This window comes from Scheffersomyces coipomensis, assembly GCF_036884675.1.
Source record: "Scheffersomyces coipomensis strain NRRL Y-17651 chromosome Unknown DFJ63scaffold_2, whole genome shotgun sequence".
Lineage (NCBI taxonomy): Eukaryota > Fungi > Ascomycota > Pichiomycetes > Serinales > Debaryomycetaceae > Scheffersomyces > Scheffersomyces coipomensis.
This window is the reverse complement of record NW_027042893.1, coordinates 1,512,549-1,528,480: the sequence shown is the minus strand read 5'-3', so window position 1 is coordinate 1,528,480 and position 15,932 is coordinate 1,512,549. Positions and strand designations below refer to the sequence as shown.

Below are 15,932 nucleotides of genomic sequence, written 5' to 3'. Positions count from 1 at the left end.
GCCTCTTACAAAAGTTGCCAAATTATGCGAAGACGCTACCACAACTTGATAATATTTATGCTTACATTCAAATCACCCAATAATTAAATTATTTACGAACACTTCAACATGGCTTTGTTAGATTTACCATCAGATACCCTAGTCAAGGTGCTTGGAGTTTTAGATACCCGTGATTTATTAATAATTGCGTCCTTCGCCAAACACCTGGCCAAATTGCAAGAGACTCTATTTCACCTTACTCCTCTGCCAGTTATCTTAAAAGTTGAAACAATACCACCCAATATTTTTACTTCTCAAGGAGCAGAATCCACAAAGGATATAACATTAGTGCATTCTTCTATCCATCCCCAGGCTATTCCTTACGAAGAATCGCTGAATATTTTCTTTGATACCATCAAATACTTTAACAATACAAGAGAACGGAAAGTAACCTTACAATTCAGACTAAATATAAATGATGACATGAGTTGCATAGAAGAGTTATTAATCAGAACTGAAATGTTGATTCAATATAATTTTAAATTTCTGTTTTCGATGTTTAGATTCATTCACTATAGAGAAACATCAATATTTTCACTTCCTAACCAAGAATTAGAAAAATTCAATTGGTCAGAAGTAACTTTTACAACTACAGGATTTGATTACCGTCACAAATACGAACCCTCATTCTATAAAACTAATGTAGAAAATATTCCACCCATTTCAATTTCTTGGTTAAAGAATAGTACTGATTTAGAATATTTACATATAGGAGAAAGATATAAGATAGAAGGTGATTTAGAGAGCTTGTCCTTCAAAAAATTAAAGAAAGTAAAATTTGAGAGCTTGGATAGAATGACTTGCCAATCTTTCACTCAGTTTCTTAGTAATAATAGCGAGGTAATTGAAGACTTACATGTGAAACATTATTTTAAGTCTTACAATTATTATGCGATGCATAATTTAAAACGATTAGAATTGATAGCATTTAAGTATTATGAATTTGAACCCTTTGCGTATTTATTTGATCGCCAAATCGAAATTGTTGTTAAGGGTAGAGGTATGGCATGTGTTTTAAAAGAATGTAAGAGAAGAAAATCTGAAAGGAAATATCCCAATATAACTGTTGCAGAATTCAAACCAAATCAATCACTAGTTGAACAAGCCAAGAAAGAATTTGGAATTAACTTTGTCCCTTGTCCAAAACTGGATCACTTTCCTTGGGTAATTTTATAATTAGTGTTATCATAAATTTTTTGAATGTAAATTTGTACCATTAATATTGTATTTTACAAGTACGTAAGTTCAACACCACTGTAGTACAAAGTGGTTCCATACTACATTTGTCTGCAAGTGTATTATTAGTAACCGTTAACCAAACTCACATTGTTATTGTAAGAATGTAAGGTAAAACTATTAGGCAGGAAAAACTACAACGCTACCATAAATAAACTTCAATTTTTCAATTTTTGATATAAATAATATTCCAGAAACAAAGTCAAAGATGAATTTGCTTGACTTACCATATGATGCTTTAGAGCAAGTACTAAATAACCTTGAAACGAGAGAGTTGTTGATAGTGGCCTCATTCGCTAGATATCTGGAAGATTTACATTTTGTTTTATCACAAATCAATCCAAGACCAATAGTATTGAGAGTTGAGACAACACAAGATGATCCAGATTATTTAGGTGAAAAAGAGACTTTCAACGAATTAACTTTACTTCATACATCTTGTAGAGTTGATAATATTCCTTATGAAAATTCACTGAGTATTTAATTCGATACATTAAAGTATTTTAAAAAGGATGTAACGAGAACTGTCACCTTCCAATTTGAATTAAAAGAAGAAGATGATATGAGTTGCATAAGTGAGTTATTAAATAAGTTTAATAATTTCAGTCAATATGAATTCAATTTTCAATTATCAATATTCAGGTACGTGTCAAGGGATGAAAGAGAGATAACTCTTCCAAGTCAAGAGCTTGAAAAGTTTAACTGGTCCAGAGTAACAATAGAGACACCCAAGTTCCAACGAGTTTCACCAGCTGTTGTAAGTGGAATTGGAAAAATGCCCATTTTACCAATACTATGGTTAAAGAAAAGTCAAGATTGTTTGGAATATATTAGTATTGGACTGAGATTGAAGATTAAGGATTCCCTTGAAAGTCTTAATTTCTGCAAGTTGAAGACAGTTAAATTTGAATGTTGGGACGTACGATCAGCTCATATTTGGAGGCCATTTCTTATAAGACATAGAAAAGTAATAGAAGACTTGACATTGGCTCATTGTTTATTGTTATATGATTATACTGTGATGAAGGTGCTAAAGAGATTAGAATTCAATGTATTTACTTATGTTAAGTTTCCACCATTAGCTTATTTATTGACGCAAAATATTGAATTAATCTTAAAAGGTGATGCTTATGAATGTGTACTCATAGAATGTACAGCACTTGGAGAAAACAGAACTTATCCCAATGTGACCATAGCTCAAATTAGACCAAGACGTAATATACTTGTAGTTCTAATGACACGTTTCAAAATTAAGTTTATTCCTCTTCAAACTTGGGAAAACTTCATATTGTTAAATAGATAAACAAGATATTATACTCTTATATATATCGATCAAAATTTAGTAGTATATAGTTAAGTAATATTTAATAAATTTATTTGTATGTTTTATACCCCTAAGTTCCAACGAGTTTCACCAGCTGTTGTAAGTGGAATTGGAAAAATGCCCACATTACCAATGCTATGGTTAAAGAATAGTCAAGAAAATTTGGAATCTATTAACATTGGAGAGAGGTTAAAGATTGAGGATTCATTTGAAAATCTTTATTTCAGTAAGTTAAAGAAAGTTCAATATGAGTGTTGGGATATGCCATCGGGAAAAATTTGGAGTTCATTTGTTGTTAGACACAGAGAAATAATTGAAGACTTGGTATTATCACATTGTATATTGTTATATGATTTTTCTGTGATGGATAGTCTAATACGATTAGAATTACGTGCGTTTAATTATTTTAGATGTCCAATTTTATCTAATTTATTGATTCGAGATTTTGAATTAATTATTAAAGGGGATGGATATGAACGTATTCTTGTTGAATGCATGGCACTTGGTAGGAACATAATGCATCCTAATATAACTATTGCCCAATTCCGACCAAGACGGAATATAGTTTCATATTTACAGAGGAGATTCAAGATCAATTTTATTCCTCTTCATGACTGGGAACATTTTGTGGCAACATTCAAATGAAGTTACTGTAATCCTATATATATCAATAACATTTTCAATAGCATATAGTTAAATAGTATTTAATAAATGGTTTTTGCAGTATTTTAAAATCAATCTGTTTGCACAGCCAACTTTAAAAAAGCAATGATCCAAAAATAGACTTGATCATTTCACACGACCACAAATCATTTATTTTTTTGATCTGTAACAAACAAAGTGTACACTAAACTTCTAAAAATGAACAATTATCAAAACAAATATCATATCGAAGCAATTGCTACTTTTATCAAGTATCTTCATTTAGATTAATCATTAATATGGTATGTAACACGTCATTGTAAGCTCGGGGAGCATTCGTATTGTGAAATTGATTGATGTGTGATTTCAAATCATATGTTGAAATCATCCATTCAATGTCAATGACACGTCCATAAAACATATACTAACCTAAAGAATTCTAGTCTGAAAAATTATCAGAACAGCAAATTGCTGAATTCAAAGAAGCATTTTCTTTATTCGATAAAGATAGTGATGGAAAAATCACCACCAAAGAATTAGGTTCAGTCATGAGATCTTTAGGTCTTAACCCATCCGAAAGTGAATTAACTGATATGATAAACGAAGTTGATGTAAATAGTGATGGATCTATAGATTTCCCAGAATTCTTAACCATGATGGCTAGAAAGATGAAAGATACCGATAGTGAAGCTGAAATATTAGAAGCTTTCAAAGTGTTTGATAAAAATGGTGATGGTAAAATTAGTGCTGCTGAATTAAAACATGTTTTAACTACCATTGGGGAAAAATTAAGTGATAATGATGTTGAATTAATGATCAGAGAAGCTGATATTAACAATGATGGTGAAATTGATATCGTTGAATTCTCTCAATTGTTATCTAATAAATAAGTGATTTAGCTTAGGGTTTACTCTACTTTTTTTTATAATAGTATCAACAATAGATAGATCAACGATCTTACAATTGATCTTACTCTATTTTCGTTTAATCATCTTCTTGTTATTTATCTATCAATATATTTATACCCATTTATAATTACCGTATGTAGAGATATCCCTATCCCAAACAAAATTAGCGGCGGCCTAAAAGAGCCAAAAAAAATCATAGTGCTCCACAAAGATTAAAATTTACAGCCAAGATCTCTTCCTTGTGAATACCATCTTCCATTGAAGTATCACACTACTATGGATAAGACTACTTCCTATAAGTCATCATCGACATCATCCAGAAGATATAAACATCCTAATAGCGGTGTCCCAAGTTCCAATCGAGCCGATGAGATACTGACAAATGATGCCCCATCTTCCTCAGATTCAATCACTAATTCAGAAGTTTTAAATGATTATTTCATAACTAGTGCCAAGAGTCAGAACAAGTCCATTAATGCATCTAAGTACTCCAGGGGCAGTTACTCTAATAAGGTTTCCGATAACTCTTTCAGAAATAAGAACAATTACAACTATAACAATAATCATAGTAGTTATAATAATGGTAATGGTAATCGAGATAAGAGTAACACCACAATTGAATCAAAACATAATCAACCAGATAATAATCCCAGAAGCAAAGAAGAAGAATTAAAAGCTATTCAACGAGCTAAGAGATTTTCCAATCAAAGTGCCCCGGTCAATGCTAATTCATATGGTTTTGTGAGTAGAGGGGAAGATAATCGATTACAAAAGTCTCATCGTGATAGACAAAAATTCTTTAATATGATTCTATTAACATTTATCGAATATTGTAATTTAAATTCAACTCATTCATTAAGTAAGAATTTTAGTAAGTTGGTTAATAAGAATGATGTGCTTGAGGATGATGCTGATGAAGAAAAAGATCATAAAAAGAAGAATGAGATCAGTTTAGATTCCATATTAAGTTCATTAAGAAAGTTAAGAGAAGCATTATTATATATTGATCATTCTAAGAATGGTGGTTCCACTAGTATAAAGACCAAAGAAATTGAACAATTTACAGCAAAAGTTTATTTATTTTCAATCCGATTAAGTGCTAATATTGGTCATTATCAAACTTATATTCCAAGTATTAATCATTTAATTCTTCATAAATCACTTTTAAATGATGATGAATTTGAAGAAATCAGTATATTATTAATCCTTCATCTATTACATTTCAATAATCTTCAATCAAAAGCGATTAAGATTTATTATGATAATGAACTTCATAAACGGAAAACCAGTGGTACAATAAAACTTTGGCAAGTATTACAAAGTTGGATTCATCAAGATTATGTTCAATGGTTGAAATTATTTAATTCGGAAAAGGATACTTGTAAACTAACCATTATGAAATTTGGATATGATAAGATCATGAAACATATGATCAATGTGATAAATCAATCTTATTTTACTATATTAGAACGAGATTTATACAATGATTTATTACAGCAAGAATTTCTCAAAACCAAGTGTGATATTAATGATATTATTGTGAAGTATAAGTTGAACTGGAAGGTTGAAGAGGGTAAGGATTCTAATAGATTGGTTATAATAAAAGAAAGACGGACAGTTAAAAGTTCTTAAGAGTATATATATATATATCTACATAGTAATGGATAATCGGAAAACCAAATAGTTAATAGACATATGAACGAACTGTGTTATTTGGAAACCCCATACTAAAAATATTGTAAATCCAAATGCGGTTATTTTTTTTTCTGGAAGCGTAAATTTAAAATATCATGTTAAACTCGAAATCAACTTTTAAATCAAGTCTAATCATACCAAACATCATCATAGATATAACAAGACAACATGGCTACTGCTAAGTTCAATCCCAATAAGTTACCCGACTTCATCAAGATTGATGATATAATGTCGGGAAGGATAGATCCTCAGTTAATATATCAAGAATTAAATCGATTGAAGGTAGAGTTAAACATTCTTCGAAATGATATGAATAACTTTCTTAAGGTGTTGATTGATATACCAACAAATGCTAATGGAGATATAAATGAACATGAATATTTTAAGATAATTTCATCCCGATTAAAGACATTGAAAGAGACGATAAATGAATATTGTTTGGAATATAATCGATTATTACCAATCATAAATCTTGCTCAGATTAAATTAGGTCATGAGGTAGAGATCTTGCCTCTTCCCAATAACAACAAAGCTAATTCAAACACTGCTAATGGGAATACTGGATCTACCACTACTAATGGTATGGTAAATAACAATAATATTAATAGCAAGAGAAATTCAGTAGTTAAGAACGCTGGATCTAATGCCACAATCCCCACCACATCTACAGCAAACGGAGGTAAAGCAGGTGCTAATGTAAACCAACCCATTGTTCTATAAAATAATAATGTATATATATGTCTTATCTTACTATATAATAATAATGATAATAGCTTATTGCTTCGTATAATGTATGAGTTGTAGTAGAGATATAGGGTTACCCTGAACTGACTCATTTTTGACATTTTTTCGATTGATAAAACATGTCTGAAAAATTATCAGAATATTTGCAATTAATATATAAATCACATCAATTGCCCCATATTTATCTTTATTATTCAACTTCATTTTTATTTCCCTTGTGTATAGATCTGATCATATAAGATGTCTGCTTTATTAAAACAAACTTTTGAAAATGCTAAAAAGCAAGATAGAAAAGTGTTAGTTAACTTTATAACTGCTGGTTATCCAACCATCGAAGATACCTTACCTATCTTAAAGAATATGCAACTGGCTGGTGTTGATATCATTGAATTAGGTATTCCTTTCTCCGACCCTATTGCTGATGGTCCAACCATTCAATTAGCTAACAACATTGCTTTAGATAATGGTATCACTGTACCAAAATGTATTGACTTAGTGAAACAAGCTAGAGCTGAAGGTGTTTCAGTGCCTATTATATTGATGGGTTACTATAATCCAATCTTAAAATATGATGAAGTTAAATTTGTGCAAGATTGTGCCGCTGCTGGTGTCAATGGTTTCATCATTGTTGATTTACCACCTGAAGAAGCTATCAAATTCAGATCTTTATGTCTTAGAAATGAATTAAGTTATGTTCCATTAGTTGCTCCTGCTACTACCAATGAAAGATTAAAGGTTTTAGGTGAAATTGCTGATTCATTTATTTATGTTGTTTCTAAAATGGGTACTACTGGTGCTTCAAAGACTGTTTCATCTGGGATTGAAGAATTATGTGCTAGAGTTTCAAGTGTAGTAGGTAAAGATATTCCATTAGCTGTTGGTTTTGGGGTTTCTACAAGAGAACATTTCTTAGCCGTTGGTAAAGTTGCTGATGGTGTTGTTATCGGATCTAAAATTGTTAATTTGATTGGAGAATCTCAACCTGGTCAAAGAGGTAAAGTCACCTATGATTATGTTAAATCCATTTTAGGTGAAGATTATAAAGTTCAAGTTTCTCCTGTTGTTGCTGCAGGTAAAGCTTCTACTTCAACCGAAGATGCTAAGCCAATAATTGAAGAGACTCATAAATATAATCCAAGATTTGGTGACTTTGGTGGTCAATACGTCCCTGAAGCCTTACATTCTTGTTTAGCCGAATTAGAAAGAGGTTTTGAAAGTGCTGTTGCTGATCCAAAATTCTGGGAAGAATTTAAAGCTCTATACTCATATATTGGTAGACCATCTTCGTTCCATAAAGCGGAAAGATTAACTGAATACGCTGGTGGTGCTCAAATCTGGTTAAAGAGAGAAGATTTAAATCATACTGGTTCTCATAAAATTAATAATGCTTTAGCTCAAGTTTTGATTGCTAGAAGGTTAGGTAAGAAAAAGATTATTGCCGAAACTGGTGCTGGTCAACATGGTGTTGCCACTGCTACCGCTTGTGCTAAGTTCGGTTTAGAATGTACTGTCTTTATGGGTGCTGAAGATGTTAGAAGACAAGCTCTTAATGTGTTTAGAATGAGAATCTTAGGTGCTAAAGTTGTAGCTGTTAAGAATGGTACTCAAACTTTAAGAGATGCTACTAGTGAAGCTTTCAGATTCTGGGTTTCTAATTTAGAAACTACCCATTATGTTGTTGGATCTGCTATTGGTCCTCATCCTTATCCAACTTTAGTTAGAACTTTCCAAAGTGTAATTGGTCAAGAAACTAAAGAACAATTCAAAGCCTTGAACAATGGTAAATTACCAAATGCTGTTGTTGCTTGTGTTGGTGGTGGTTCTAACTCAACTGGTATGTTTTCTCCATTTGAAAAAGATTTGGAAGTTAAAATGTTAGGTGTTGAAGCTGGTGGTGATGGTTTAGATACCGATAGACATTCAGCTACTTTAACTGCTGGTCTTCCAGGTGTCTTCCATGGTGTTAAGACTTATGTTTTACAAGATGATGATGGTCAAGTGCATGACACTCACTCTGTCTCTGCTGGGTTAGATTATCCAGGTGTGGGTCCAGAATTAGCTTTCTGGAAAAGTACTGGTCGTGCTGAATTCATTGCTGCTACTGATGCTCAAGCTTTACATGGATTTAAATTATTATCTCAATTAGAAGGTATTATTCCAGCCTTAGAATCTTCCCATGCTATCTATGGTGGTGTCGAATTAGCCAAGACTTTACCTAAAGAACAACATATTGTTATTAATGTTAGTGGAAGAGGTGATAAAGATGTTCAAAGTGTTGCTGAAGTTTTACCAAAATTAGGTCCACAAATCGATTGGGATTTAAGATTTGAAGCTGATCCTTCTAAATCAAGTTAGACTTACATAGATGTTTAACCCAAACTAAATAAATTACGAGTGTATAATGCTTTATTATTTTGTATACTAAATAAATAAAAATCAAACTATTTTCTATAAATTTTCAGGCATAGACATCATGATTAATACTGTAGATGTCCATCCTAAAAAGTTTTTAGCACCTTTTTGTTTACCTGTCTTATCATCGTATTGTTCCCAGACGTATCCTGTTTCTTTCCATCTATTAATAATGTTGTTCACTAAATTGATACGTAAATCGTGATATGTACTTTCAAGATCTTTCTTCAACTCTGGAGTTAAATATTGTGCTGATACATCGTGATAATGCTTTAAGGCATCTAAGATTAAATAATTGATATTTATCCAAATTGGGGATCTCCAGTAGTTTTCATCAGTTCCGTAAAATTCATTAGATTTAGATAATGATCTAATACCATAGTCGGTCCATATTTCTTCTGGATCTCTGATAAGTTTTAAAATATGACCAAGTTTTGTAGTTTCATCTGCTGGTAGCAATTTAGTTATGAAAGGGAATAAAGAAATATATCCTTTGTGACAGACATGAATATTAACGTCATCTTCATCGACACTTACATCACAGTAGGTATTTTCTTCAGATGACCAATGAATGTCATCTATATTCTTAAGGACTTTTTGTTCAATTTCTTCATAGGCCTTATAATCGGACTTATAATCTAATAATTCTGCAATTAACTTCATGGATCTTGTCATAACTCCAATCCATGATATCAAATCAATGTTTAATTCGGCAATATCAGCAGGAACAGCACGAGGATAATCATCAAGACCACTAGATAACACATGTCTTATGGTTCTTGATTTCCATCTATAAACTTCTCCATCAGATCCTCTTCCTTCAAATTCTTCAAATAATCCTCTTTGGGTTTTTCTGAAGTATTCATAATGCTTTTGAAGTTTTGGGTATATTTCTTTTGTGTAATCTATCAATAATTCATGATTGCTTAAAACCAACAGTCCTAAATTTTTACTTGTCAATAATTCACTATCATCAACATCTTCAGGAGTATTAATACCTAACATGGCAGCGTCTCTAATTTTGTCTAACAAGTAAGTGAATGTAAGCATTAATGTTGGAGGACTTACATCAGGAGTTTGAACTTGGAATCTATCTGGAACTCTTGATAATTGTTCTGGACCTAACATTTGTTCTCTAGCAATCCATCCATCATCATCCATTCTGTTAAACCACGACTTGATAACTTCCAAGGCTAAATCAGAATCAAAGTTAAGAATTGGTAATAAATGAAACCCTTCATCCCAGTAAAACCCACGAGGGAAAAATGCTCTAGATGGAACAAAACTAAATAATTCAAATGGACCTTCCAGTTTTCCATGTAATACAGGAGGTTCAAATGACTCTTCGTCCGGGACTGTCACTCTATCGACTAAATTCAGTCCATAAGCATAATTCAAACCACCCAATAATCCGGATATGATTTCTTTTCCAAACGTATGATGTTCTGGTTTATTAAATGGAGGTTGTAAATCATAATGTTTATCGAATTTTTCATCGAATAACTTCTTTGTATTTTCTATTTTGGAATTAATGTTTTCAACAGTGATTTTTTCAGTTGGTCTTGTTAAAGCATTATTGTAAATGACATCAAATTCAAAATTCCCTTCGAATGATTTCTGAATCAAATGTAAATTACCATGAAAGTTATTTAAGTCCCTTAAAACAGTAGCTTGTTCTAAAGGAAGGCCATCAAATCTACCTTGCCTTTCCAATTTATCAATAGAATCTTCTAATAAAGCCATGAAAATATTCTTTACTCTCCATACATTATCATCAGGAACATTCAAACTTAAATGATGAGTTCTTCCTGGATCCAAATCTGGGTTTCTATCATCAGATTTTGGATATCTATTTGAATTTGGACCTTGGGTAACTTCAAGGTCAAAGAAACCAAGCTCTTCTGACATACCGGTAAGTTTCACATTTTCTTTATAACCAAGTTTATTGATATCATTTGTAATATCTAAGAATCCATTTCTAACATCACTATCGAATTCATCTTTGGCTTCACCTTCTAAACCAGAATACCATAAAAGGGACAATTTGTTATATTCATAACCTTGATGAAAAACACCTCTAATTTTAGCACCCCAAGACAACCCATCTTCACTTTTGACAAAGTCAATGACAATTTGAACATGAATATCATCATCATCAATGATTTGTCTCCCTCCAAATCTAGGATCATACCAAATCCAAGTAGCTTTCTTGATATTATCACTATGTTCATTGGAATGTCTCATTGTCCTGATGGATTCGGGATTTTCAAGTCCAAACCACATTAAACCTGATAATAACGATCTAGGCAATCGTGGTCTAACCCCAAAATATAAGTTCGAACTATATGGACCCCATAACAATGATTCGTTGGAAAACTTTGAATAACGTTGACTTATATCGTGTTCATCAATGTTGAACAGATCCTGCTGTTGAGTCTGATCATAAATATTAAATTTATGACCTTCACTTCTGACAATTGATACCAAAAGTAGCAATTGCTGGAATAGAACTAGCACAGACACCTTCATATCAGTTTTCAGTAATATTATCAAGCTTAAACTATCCAAATTGAAATAGATAGATAAATATTCTGCGGCTACCTGAAAAATACAAAACACCTTTTGTATGCAAAAAAAAAAATAGAGGTTTAAAATATTTTGAGAAGCATCAAAAACGATTTTGCGATTTGTTTGGAAAGAATACTGAGTTCCATAAACAGATTACAGAATATATGAATGTGGCCCTCTAAGAAGGGGTTAGGTGCTCGACTAAGTTACGGAGTGAAAGGTAATGGTGTATCTGCCCTTGATCTAGGAGATTTCCTGTCCAATATTGATTTTGCTAGACGTGATGATATCAAAGATCTTCATGAAATAGATCAACCATTTACAAACATAGTAGAGGGTCAACTACCTTTATATGCTAACCCTGAACTACGAGAAAGTCTTACTATGGGTTCATCGATATCAAACATAGAGGGATTTATACCGAGTAATATGGTGTCTTCACTACATAAAGAGTCAGATATATTTACTTCATCAATAGCTCATGATCCAAATTTTCGTAACCTTTTTAAATTAATTCAAATCAAGAATATTAATGGAATGACTCCTATTCCATCCGTGTGTTACGTTGGAGGACCTTCAGGTAATGTTCTAAATATATCCTACCTTGATTACCGAACTTTGGAGGCAGTTAAAGAAAATGATCATCATATTTATACTAGATTGTTATTTCCTGAATTCTCCAAACCATTCCAAATAACATTGACAGAGCAAATAAAGCAAATAGAAACTCCTCAAATCCTTTTTGATTCACTTGCATCATTCATGATAATCCGTACCAATACTGGAATTTACGTTCTCAGTTGTACAAAATCCATTCATAGTAATCCTGAAGTTATCACAGACATAGAGGTAGAGACTCTAGGAACAATCGAAGTATCACAGCTTGCTGGGTTTGAGTTTGCTGATGTCTCTTTCAATCCCCATGATTTCACTCAATTTGGTATCGTAGATGTGAAAGGAAATTTCTGTATTTGGAGAATAACACGGACAAAGCGTATAACCAAGTTGACTGTTGGTATACATTCGGTTACAAACATAGCTGATTTATCGAACTGGAAAAGAATATGTTGGACAAAAGATTTAAAAAGAGTCTTGATATTAACAAGATCATCAATGGATCAATTTAATGTTGAATCTAAAGAATTAACTAGAATCATTACTTCACAGACTTGGTCTAAGATCCGTGATTTCCAACAACTGGAAGTTGAAGATCATGCATTTTTATTAACTTCAAAGGAGTTAGTTTGGATTAGTCTCTCAGGAACTATTGAAAGATTGATGTCATGGAAACATTTTTTAGATGATTCAGATCCTTCATTAAAACTTTCATTAAATAAAACTGGAGACAATCAGTTTACTTGCATAATTCATTCAGAAGTAAATCCTTTATTATTTGTTTACACTTTTGAATTATTTAATAATAAACCATATAGTATAAAAGATCCATATTATATTAACAGAGGAGAATATCCAGGGGCCTTGAAACAGGCATTATTATTGAAACTAGATCTTGAAATGTTTACCAACGACAAAGGAATGGTGACAGATCTAACTTTAGATGAACAAGAAATTGATGGTTATATTGAATGTAACAAATATTGCTTGTTAGAAATAAGCTCATGTCTAGGTGTATCTATTCGTATTTTCAGTCCAGAAGCAGAATTGATCATAAAACCCGATAATGATGAAGAGGATGTAAGTACCAAAGTGGAAGGTTCATCAAATGCCAAGTTACAACAATTGCAATATTTTGATTTCATCTCAAATATTCATATGGGTGCTGTGTTTGAATCCTTAAAGGAAAATATCCCTGAAAGAAGTAATAGCGACGACGAAGCCAAATCTATTCAAGAATACGCCTACTCTTTAGGAGAAGGTATTAATCTGGGTCTGTCAACATTGAATTACTATCTGAGTTTACTTGATGTTTCAAATAAATTATTCAACTCTGTTGTCGATGTAGCTGAGTTCGATACTATGCTTGAACAGTTGTCAGAATTCTTTAAATCTAAAGAAGTTCCAGTTAGAAGTTTAGTTTACACGACTATGGTTAAAAGGAACCAGTTATTTAAAGAGTTTGGGGGTTCCAATATTTCAAGTGCATCTACTACCAAAGATATTTACAGATTATTGAAGAAGATTTATTTAAAAGATGACACATTGAAAAAGATAAACAAAAAGAGACATGTATATAGAGCTGCAATCATATTAGCAACATCATTAATCAAATCAGCTTCAGACAAATTAACTAACCAATTACAAAAAGAATATTCCCTGAAATTAGAATCGAGTTCTATTCAAGCCAAGCTGTTACTCGAAGGTTGGGATACATCTATCGAATCGACAGACACTTCTATTCCTGAATCTCAAGCTACTGTAGCTGATATTCAGTCTTCAGTTCCAACTATTGTATTATCATCAACCCAAAGTCAACGTCGTACCGAAGAACGAGACTCTTCTAGACACAGATCAAGATTAGCACCACAATCACAAGCGTTTGCTCAAACACAGGGATATACTCCATCACCATTATCACAACCAGCATTTGGCAGAACTGACACTTATATACCAGCAAGCCAAGCAAGTCATGCAAGACAAGCAAGACAATCAAGTCAAGCAACCCAATCAACCTATCCATATTCTTCTCAAAGATATTCCTCACAATCGTATTCGTCACAAAGTCGACACATACCATCTCATTCATATTCGTCACAATCATATCCATCACAAACTCGACACATACCATCTCAAATGTATAGAGATAGTTCCCAAAGACGAAAAAGAAGAAGGGGTGGATTTTCCTAAGTAGAATTTCTTGTACTGTACTGTACTGTATTATATTGTATTATTATCATTCTTCTTCACTGTATATTCACACTTAATTAACACATTTAGAACGCAGACTTAGTTTCTTTGTTGATCTCTAGGATACTTGTAGCTAATAATTTTGGGTCAACACCTTCATCTAATAATTTAATACAAAGCTGTAAAGTTGACTCATTTATCTCTTTGACATTTAGCACTTTGGCTAAATCGTTAATTAGACTATTTGAATTGGTAGTCATTATTCTCTTGCTATATATATATACATAGTTGATTAATTATGTTGATAGTTTTGTTTTGATTTTATTTTCACATCGCGTAAAGAAATCTGATGGAATCAAATTGTCTGATTATGTTGCAAAATTGAATCAACAATGATACTATCAAGGGCAAAGATCAATATATTATTCATATCTGCTACGTGGAAGAGATCGTATTCGAATTCGAATCCACTCAAGGAGCCATTACGTATAGCCTATTTCGGAAGTGATGATTTCAGTGTTAAATCATTAGATTCTTTGATGAATTATAAACGAAATCACCCATCCAAAATCGAATCAGTCCATGTTATTACTAGAGATATGAAACCAACAGGAAGAAACTTAAAGAAACTATCTAAATTGCCGATTGCTGAATACTGTTCTGATCATGGTATTCCTCTCTTAAGGGTTGATCAGAAAGCTCAGATTGAAGACTTGATCACAACTCAAACATTTTCATTAGCAATAGCTGTATCATTTGGACTTCTAATACCAGGTTCTTTCATCAACAGTTGCTCAAAAGGTGGAATTAACATTCATCCTTCATTATTGCCTAGATATGCTGGAGCTTCTCCTTTACAATACGCTTTAATGAACGATGATCCTTATACTGGATGTACCATTCAAACTTTACATCCTAAGCATTTCGACAAGGGTGAAATCATATTACAATCAGAAGAAGTCCCCATACTAGATAATGATAATTACGTTTCTTTACAAAAAAAAATGGGGAAAGTAGGGAGTGAAATGTTAATAAAGGTGATTGATGAAGATTTATTATCGAACGGTTCAAGACTTCCATCTAAATATTTGCCGTCCAAGGCACCAAAGATTGTTAGATCAGCTAATGAAATAAACTGGGAAAGCTACACATCTAGAAATATTAAACGATTAGAAGATGCTTTGGGTTCATTATTCACCTACATGTTTGTTGATATAACCAGAAATAAGAAGCATATAAAAGAATTTCAGAGAGTTATACTTCTAGATATTAGACAGATCAGTGATCACCCCGAGTACGAAGATTTAGAAAACAATGGTCAGTTTAAACTTGACGATGCATCTTCATCAACATCGAGACTTATTGCTAAGACTTGTTCCGGTTTTATATCAGTTGGAAAGTTAAAGTTCCAAGCTTGTAACGAAGAATCACCATATGTGTTCTTATCTCATTTAATAAAGAGAACAGGTCTGAATGACTTTCAATTCACATCTAAAGTGTAAATATTCATACAGATTCAAAATAATATACATAATCATGACTTAATTTATTAAATTCTA

The 15,932-nt window shown here is 32.2% G+C and overlaps 10 protein-coding genes across 10 annotated transcripts; 9 read left to right on the top strand and 1 right to left on the bottom strand. All coding sequences in view use genetic code 12, as the record gives it.

The window, feature by feature from the left end:
* Positions 1 to 108: 108 nt before the first annotated feature.
* Positions 109 to 1,215, top strand: DFJ63DRAFT_311818 (uncharacterized protein; the record flags this gene model as incomplete). The annotated part of the gene is made up of 1 exon (XM_064905847.1): positions 109 to 1,215. The coding sequence occupies one exon, from the start codon at positions 109 to 111 to the stop codon at positions 1,213 to 1,215; it is 1,107 nt and encodes a 368-aa protein (XP_064763820.1).
* A 622-nt stretch (positions 1,216 to 1,837) lies between these two features.
* On the top strand, positions 1,838 to 2,578 carry DFJ63DRAFT_311817 (uncharacterized protein; the record flags this gene model as incomplete). Its single annotated transcript, XM_064905846.1, has 1 exon — positions 1,838 to 2,578. The coding sequence occupies one exon, from the start codon at positions 1,838 to 1,840 to the stop codon at positions 2,576 to 2,578; it is 741 nt and encodes a 246-aa protein (XP_064763819.1).
* Positions 2,579 to 2,656: 78 nt separating this feature from the next.
* DFJ63DRAFT_311816 (uncharacterized protein) lies at positions 2,657 to 3,244 on the top strand (the record flags this gene model as incomplete). The annotated part of the gene is made up of 1 exon (XM_064905845.1): positions 2,657 to 3,244. One exon carries the CDS (start codon positions 2,657 to 2,659, stop codon positions 3,242 to 3,244), a length of 588 nt encoding a protein of 195 aa, XP_064763818.1.
* A 440-nt stretch (positions 3,245 to 3,684) lies between these two features.
* On the top strand, positions 3,685 to 4,131 carry DFJ63DRAFT_285164 (calmodulin; the record flags this gene model as incomplete). The annotated part of the gene is made up of 1 exon (XM_064904876.1): positions 3,685 to 4,131. A coding segment is annotated over one exon (447 nt), but the record flags the coding sequence as incomplete, so codon positions are not given.
* A 147-nt stretch (positions 4,132 to 4,278) lies between these two features.
* Positions 4,279 to 5,897, top strand: DFJ63DRAFT_71563 (uncharacterized protein). Its single transcript, XM_064909117.1, has one exon. The coding sequence runs from the start codon at positions 4,426 to 4,428 to the stop codon at positions 5,779 to 5,781; it is 1,356 nt and encodes a 451-aa protein (XP_064763816.1). The 5' UTR covers positions 4,279 to 4,425; the 3' UTR covers positions 5,782 to 5,897.
* On the top strand, positions 5,897 to 6,695 carry MED3 (Med3p). The gene has a single exon (XM_064909116.1). It carries the CDS (start codon positions 6,013 to 6,015, stop codon positions 6,562 to 6,564), a length of 552 nt encoding a protein of 183 aa, XP_064763815.1. The 5' UTR covers positions 5,897 to 6,012; the 3' UTR covers positions 6,565 to 6,695.
* Positions 6,696 to 6,828: 133 nt separating this feature from the next.
* Positions 6,829 to 8,943, top strand: TRP5 (tryptophan synthase; the record flags this gene model as incomplete). The annotated part of the gene is made up of 1 exon (XM_064907968.1): positions 6,829 to 8,943. One exon carries the CDS (start codon positions 6,829 to 6,831, stop codon positions 8,941 to 8,943), a length of 2,115 nt encoding a protein of 704 aa, XP_064763814.1.
* A 47-nt stretch (positions 8,944 to 8,990) lies between these two features.
* On the bottom strand, positions 8,991 to 11,633 carry CWH41 (Cwh41p). The gene has a single exon (XM_064909118.1). It carries the CDS (start codon positions 11,527 to 11,529, stop codon positions 9,037 to 9,039), a length of 2,493 nt encoding a protein of 830 aa, XP_064763813.1. The 5' UTR covers positions 11,530 to 11,633; the 3' UTR covers positions 8,991 to 9,036.
* A 103-nt stretch (positions 11,634 to 11,736) lies between these two features.
* DFJ63DRAFT_311810 (uncharacterized protein) lies at positions 11,737 to 14,373 on the top strand (the record flags this gene model as incomplete). The annotated part of the gene is made up of 1 exon (XM_064905844.1): positions 11,737 to 14,373. One exon carries the CDS (start codon positions 11,737 to 11,739, stop codon positions 14,371 to 14,373), a length of 2,637 nt encoding a protein of 878 aa, XP_064763812.1.
* Positions 14,273 to 15,907, top strand: FMT1 (methionyl-tRNA formyltransferase). The gene has a single exon (XM_064909129.1). It carries the CDS (start codon positions 14,766 to 14,768, stop codon positions 15,873 to 15,875), a length of 1,110 nt encoding a protein of 369 aa, XP_064763811.1. The 5' UTR covers positions 14,273 to 14,765; the 3' UTR covers positions 15,876 to 15,907.
* Positions 15,908 to 15,932: the final 25 nt, after the last annotated feature.